The following is a 7,388-nucleotide window of genomic DNA, read 5'->3' on the forward strand; positions in this document are numbered from 1 at the left end:
ACGCTTCCTTGAACTCCTGAATCTGAGCTTGGTCAAACATGGCAAACACATTGCTGGTGGCACGCTGGGCGCGCTTCTTGCCAGTCTTCTTTCCTGCCTTGCGGGATGACATTTTGTTCTGGAAAATGAAAGACATTATAACTTAGTCACTCATGTTATTTAGAGTATACATGTGCATCTAGTGAGTCATAATTATTTTCTTGATGTTACACATTCTGCTAAAGTTAAGTGTGGCTGTCACTGGGAAAAACACATGGAAAATGTGCATATTCCTTGTATGGTTAATGTAGTTATACATACAGGGTTAATTTCATCTGATATTCATTACTTTACAATTATGGGGTAGTGATGATTCATACATATATACATACATAAGGAAAAAAAAAAAAAGAAAAAGAAAATATATATATACACATTTACATATACATATAAATATACATATATATATATATATATATATATATATATATATATATATATATATAAATAAACATATATAAAGATACATATATAAATATACATACATATATATATTATATATAAAATACAATATGTGTATGTGTGTGTGTGTGTGTATGTGTGTGTGTCTGTGTGTGTGTGCGTGTGTGAATGTTGTGTGTGTGTGTGTGTGTGTGTGTGTGTGTGTGTGTGTGTGTGTGAATGTTGTGTGTATGTGTGTGTGTGTGTGTATGTGTGTGTATGTGTGTGTGTGTATGTGTGTGTATGTGTTTGTATGTGTGTGTATGTGTGTGTATGTGTGTGTATGTGTGTGTGTGTGTGTGTGTGTGTGTGTGTGTGTGTGTGTGTGTGTGTGTGTGTGTGTGTGTGTGTGTGTGTGTGTGTGTGTGTGTGTGTGTGTGTGAGTGTGAGTGTGTGTGTGAGTGTGAGTGTGTGTGTGAGTGTGAGTGTGAGTGTGAGGTGTGAGTGTGAGTGTGAGTTAGAGAGAGAAAGAAAGAGAAAGAAAGAGAAAGACTGAAAGAGAGAGGGAGAGATAGAGCGAGAAGGAGAGAAAGTGAGAGAGAGAGAGAGAGAGAAAGACAGAGAGTGAGAGAGAGAGAGAGAGAGAGAGACTAAGAGAGAGAGAGAGAGAGAGAGAGAGAGAGAGAGAGAGAGAGAGAGAGAGAGAGAGAGAGAGAGAGAGAGAGAGAGACTAAGAGAGAGAGAGAGAGAGACTAGGAGAGAGAGAGAGAGAGAGTAGGAGAGGGAGAGAGAGAGAGACTAGGAGAGAGAGAGAGAGAGACGATGAGAGAGAGAGAGAGAGAGAGAGAGAGAGAGAGAGAGAGAGAGAGAGAGAGAGAGAGAGAGACTACAGACACAGAGAGAGAGAGAGAGAGACTAGAGACACAGAGAGAGAAAGAGAGACAGAGACTAGAGACAGAGAGAGAGAGAGAGAGAGAGAGAGAGAGAGAGACTAAGAGAGAGAGGGAGACTAAGAAAGATAGAGGCTAAGAAAGAGAGACTAAGAAAGAGAGAGAGACTAAGAGAGAGAGAGAGAGACTAAGAGAGAGAGAGAGAGACTAAGAAAGAGAGAGAGAGAGACTAAGAGAGAGAGACAGAGAGAGATTAACAAAGAGAGACAGAGAGAGAGAGAGAGAGAGAGAGAGAGAGAGAGAGAGAGAGAGAGAGAGAGAGAGAGAGAGAGACTAGAGAGAGAGAGAGAGACTAAAAGAGAGAGACTAAGAGAGAGAGAGAGAGACTAAGAGAGAGAGAGACTAAGAGAGAGAGAGAAACTAAGGGAGAGAGAGACTAAGGGAGAGAGAGAGACTAAGAGAGAGAGAGAGAGACTAAGAGAAAGAGCGAGAGAGAGAGAGAGAGAGAGAGACACACACTAAGAGAGAGAGACACTAAGAGAGAGAGAGTAAGAGAGAGAGAGAGACTAAGAGAGAGAGAGACCAAGAGAGAGAGAGAGACAAAGAGAGAGAGAGAGAGACTAAGAGAGAGAGAGACTAAGAGAGAGAGAGAGACTAAGAGAGAGAGAGAGACTAAGAGAGAGAGAGAGACTAAGAGAGAGAGAGAGACTAAGAGAGAGAGAGAGACTAAGAAAGAGAGAGACTAAGAGAGAGAGAGAGACTAAGAGAGAGAGAGAGACTAAGAGAGAGAGAGAGAGACTAAGAGAGAGAGAGAGAGACTAAGAGAAAGAGAGAGACAGAGAGAGAGAGACTAAGAGAGAGAGAGAGACTAAGAGAGAGAGAGAGAGAGAGAGAGAGAGAGAGAGAGAGAGAGAGAGAGAGAGAGAGAGAGAGAGAGAGAGAGAGAGAGAGAGAGAGAGAGAGAGAGAGAGAGAGAGAGAGAGAGAAATAACACGAATTTTCATAGCAACACACGTGCTTAATCATATTACTTTTAATCATACAGGAAGTAATTAAATCTGAACAGAGTTAGTTTTGCATCTCTATCTCTGCTCTCTCCTGTGCTATCTAAGAGGTCTATGATCATAAAAGTCCATATTTTCCTCATGAGTAATAACACAAGAACTCTGTGATTCAGAAATCTAGTCATCCTGAGTAATTTTGCTAGCTAAACAAAGTCCCTACAGCTCAAGCTGTGTGTCACAACACTAAAACTTAGAAACATTTTTTGTGGTTTAATGTTGTGTCAGACAAATTGTTGTTTTAATTTGTGCATTCCTATTGTGCACTAAATACCAAATTTAAGATGCATTTTATATCCATCACCAATATGGGTCAATTCAATGCTTTTGATAACAGAACAAAACGCAAATGGTGGACAAGTATCCTATTTGATGTTTTAAAATTGAATATTCTTACAGAGTTGTCTCCTTCCATTTAATTAATCTATTTCTAAATTAATAATCTACCCTGTAAATATATAACTTTCTATAGACTTTTTAAAGTACAAGTTCTGTATGAGAACAACTAGTTTATTTATACTGTGAATTGAAATCTTTAAGCGACATATGTGATAAAGCAGGTCAATATTTGTCTACATATACACAGCCAAAATATGCCAGTCAAACAGCTTTCTCTTGGTAAATATGATTTAAGTGGAACAGTTACATAAAAATTAAATTAGTAATTCATATCTTATAATTCAAGCAACTCGAATAAAATATTGATACAGGAGTAAATCTCACAAATTAAGGGTCAAACTTCATTAACATTTCTATGTGATGTAAACTTTATTATGACTCAGAAATGTTTAGCCTCTTTGTCATCTGAAATAATTTTCAAAATCTGCTTGCATTAACCCTAAGCCGCCAGGCATGGCATGTACGTACATGCCACTGCCCATGGTGCATGTTAAATTTAGTAACTGTTTTTACATATAGATGGCTCCACAAGTACTAAGTCACCAAGGAGCCAATTACGTGAACTATGTCTCACCTGTTTACCCTTTTCCAACTACCAAAATATATGAGGTGTTTGTCAACTTATTTGCACTGGAGAAACTTCTTCATTGTCTGATATCCTGCTAGTATCTAATACTCTGACCTTTTTCTGTTTATAATAATTCCATGGTTTACTTCTTAAGCTAGCTGAACCAACTAGAGTAGGCTGCATGGTAATTCTCCAAAGTGCAATACATCCGCACTCTCCTTACTCCACTTTACAAAATAAATTCAACATGACTTGGTGTCCTGCAGCCCCCCACGCTCCCCAGCAAAAACGGTCTTCACATCTGTATGCCCGGTAAGATGGAGCTTTAACTCAAGAGCAACAATTGGACTTGGGCTCTGAGTGGTGCCTTTCGTGATCGTTTTCCTTTCTTTGTGGAGTTACCATTATCAATACGGATGTCTTTGATGAGCAATTGTGGTTCACCTTTACTTTCTGCAGATTTTTTTGTCTTTTACCTACCATATATGCCAGTGTATAAGTTGGTATTTGCAGCCTAAAGTGATTTATCCAAAACCAGGGGGTTTGTATAACAAATAAAAATGTGAGCCTTTACCACTATGGGATAAGTGACTGAAACTGGCAGCCTAACACTTGTATACTTGCAGCCCAATTACTTCCTACTGGAAGTCTTGTTTGGCAAATCTATTTAACATATGGACTATATCACTGACTTAACTCATAGGGTAGGTTAGGTTAGGCTGCTTTACGCTATGTGTTAGAACTCACTCGGAACTTAAGTGTTTTAAAGAAAATGTTTTTTCTTTTTGTAGAATTATTTGAGTTACCAATGTATATTTTTCCCATACGATACAGCTCAGGAAGTGGAGCTGCTTTATTTTTTAAGGTTGTCTTATCCAGCAAATAAAGGCCTAAACCTGAATTGCGCATCAGAATTTTGGGGGATGACATGCTTGTGTGTTGGATCGATTTATATATATAGTATTTACTGGTAATCTTACTCTTAATAATTACTGTAAATTAATTAATAAAATAAGCAAATTTACATATTCTCTGTAATTCAAATTCAATACTGATAATGCAAGACAAGTCAATAAGCAATGATTCATTACTATGTGAAAAAAGGTACACAAATATTCTTCCTGTCCATTTTTCTTTATCAATCTCTTTATCATATCACCTTCACTATACAATTTGGTATCATAAGCACTGGCATTCTAAAGATAATATTTTCTGAATTATTTCTAACAACACATGGCAAGATCCACTCTAAAAGCCACAGTGTTTCAAAATCAAGCATTAAACAGTATACTTCCAACTACAAATCTCATACCTTTAATTACATTGTAATGTTTTATTTTGTGGATCAAAATACAATTCCTTACCTTTTCAGACAAGGATTCTCTCAGAAATTATTGGTTCAACATGCACACTTGCTCATCACTGACACAGTCCACAGGATTTCAATAGACTGAGAAAACTTTATAATTTTGAAATATATATCTGATACTAGAAACCTGAGTCTTGGCTATTTATCGCAGTCGGCTACTTTCCTATATAAGGAAGCAAACCCGGGAAAAGAAAGCGCATTTGGGACAATGAGGCCTCCCGTCGAGCGAGGCCTTGCGACGACGACCCTGTCCGAGCACTGCCTTGGGGTCCCGTGGCACCTGCAGGGCTCTCAACACTCTCAGTACTCAAACAATACCACCGAGGGCGAGACTACCGTTGGGAGAAAGCTGGAGGGTGTGGCAAGGCACTGCGCCACTCAGCCCCTACTTCACCTCGGCACCAAAGTCGAGCCTCCACTCACTCCCTCACAAGGGCCCAGCCTCAGCTACTTTCCCTCCCACGGAACCCCATTCCTCCCTCATCCCTTACCAGAACCAAATACCACAGCTACTCAGAGCCTCCGACTCACCTGTGCTGATGTGTGAGGCTGGGATTGGCGAGAGTGACAGCAGGAGCCGGAGCAGAGGCGTCCTGATATGGCAGCGACGAGAGCGGATGTTGACTAAGCGGAGGCGGCGCTGCCGTCGGCCGGCCAGGGGGACCTGCTCGCCCGGACGCCTCTGCGCTCGCTCAGCACCTCAGCTCCTTTCGTGGGATCTTCGCCCTCCTCGGCGTGCTGGGGGCATGCATGTTTACCTATTAGGAGCAGATGTGATGTCTGAACTTATGACAATTTATCTCTCGTGGTTCAGTCCCCGGAGCAACGCATTCGGCGGAGGGGGGCGACCGAGGGCCCGCGAGCGAATCGTAAAGGAAACGGACAATGTTCACTGGATATTCTAGCTCAACAAATTACGGCTCTCCCTCATATCACAGATATCAGCATTTTCTATAAAAACCTAATAATTCCGACGAACCGTCTTCTTTCCCACAGTAAATGCACTCGGGAATGAAGGGAAACATAAGATGAGATGGTGTATATATCGCAGTGAATGTAAGGTAATCCTAAATACACGGCAGAAGGCATTTAGAAACTTTCACGCTGAGTTGTGTCAGAGGTCAGGCTTCCATGACCAGAGGGTCATATAATGACCTCGATACGGTAACTCCTTCTCGCGTAAACATATCAGTCATTAACTGCATTATTTGCAAACGGCACCCCTCCCCAGGCAACTCAAAGGGCTGCTGTCTTCGCTGTAAACAAAGTGCCACATTTTATGCCGAGTAATGCCGTGGGTAAGCAACTCAGGCGTGAGGCCATGGCCGTACTCGAGTTATAGTGATGGTATTGTTTAGGTTGCATGTGCACGCCTTAAAAGGGAACGAGGCAGGCAAGGAACCGTGAGGCTTTAGTCATTTACCAGGCGATGAACCAGTGTGCGCGATTATTAGATACATGATTAATACAGTTGTCTAAGTGGATAGACGTGTTATATAAACGTGTACGTACTGTACATCTATAAACACAAAGGGTATACATAGTTCGGTTCATCGATCATTCTATAGTTGCATTACTTTAACTTACACCCCTCTCTCTTTTTCACACACACACGCACATATATCTCTATATATACATACACATACATATGCATAAATAATAATGATCACACATACCACACACCTCTCTCTTTCTTTCACACACACACACACACACACACACACACACATATATATATATATATATATATATATATATATATATATATATATATATATATATATATGTATGTATATATACATATATACATATGTGTGTGTGTGCGTGTGTTTATTTATATAGACACATGTAGGTTACATATGACATAGATATACAATGATAATGATCACATACATGCACACACAACGCACACACAACTCACACACACACACACACACACACACACACACACACACACACATATATATATATATATATATATATATATATATATATATATATATATATAGACGTTACATAAAGCCACATTTAGAGACGTAGACATAAGGCGTCTTCAGCGACTCGCCAGGTGAGTCAGCCTCAAGGAATGTGGCTCCGAAGGTAGAGGGAATCTCAGGAAAAATCTTGAGATCGCCTCCTGTGAGGTGCCACTTGCCTCCCCCGAGGCGCTGCCACGAACAAAGAAAGGAAGAAACATCGGAAGACCAAAGTATGTGCAGGAAATTCACGCGTCCCGAGAGAACTGCGTGGGATTCTGGGCATCTGTTTATCGAGTTGTGGAGGAAACGGCCGGATCCGCAACCGAGAATCGGGTCGACAGGACGCGAGTCGGGAGCCGTCAGACAGAGGCCGTTTCGACAGCCGCCTCCGCCGAGCGATGGCAGGAAGCGTGTCGAAAGAGCCTTCACCTCGAGGTGGAAATTAACCTGACTGCTCACGACTTTCGCTCCTTCAGCCGTGCCTCGGGCGACCTCCTCCTCCGCCGAGCGGCGCAGGTGAGCGCGATGAGCACAACAGGTGGGAGCGAGCGGCAAAAAGACGGCCTGAGACCTGCGTTGACCCGGGATCGGCTTCCTCAGCCTCCCCTCTTCTTGCTGAGTAGGTTGCGTCGATAACAAACGCAGCTGCGACAGCAAAAGCGTCTACCACCATCATGTGAATACTAAAAGAATGACACACAT

The 7,388-nt window shown here is 41.5% G+C and overlaps 1 protein-coding gene across 2 annotated transcripts in view; it reads right to left on the minus strand.

Annotated features, from left to right (window-relative positions):
- sqh (Myosin regulatory light chain sqh) overlaps positions 1-5,908 on the minus strand; it is a 21,635-nt gene extending 15,727 nt beyond the window's left edge. The window contains exons 1-2 of one of the 2 annotated variants that reach the window (XM_027372990.2): positions 5,239-5,908; positions 1-118 (exon numbers count right to left, since the gene is read on the minus strand). The exon at positions 1-118 is cut by the window's left edge and continues 72 nt beyond it. In XM_027372990.2, the coding sequence (XP_027228791.1) occupies positions 1-112 (112 nt within the window). In that variant the 5' untranslated portion in view covers positions 113-118; positions 5,239-5,908. Of the gene's footprint in view, positions 119-5,043; positions 5,095-5,238 lie in introns of those variants that run through there. The other variant, XM_027372991.2, reaches the window with a different exon arrangement.
- Positions 5,909-7,388: the final 1,480 nt, after the last annotated feature.

This window comes from Penaeus vannamei, chromosome 30, assembly GCF_042767895.1.
Source record: "Penaeus vannamei isolate JL-2024 chromosome 30, ASM4276789v1, whole genome shotgun sequence".
NCBI lineage: Eukaryota > Metazoa > Arthropoda > Malacostraca > Decapoda > Penaeidae > Penaeus > Penaeus vannamei.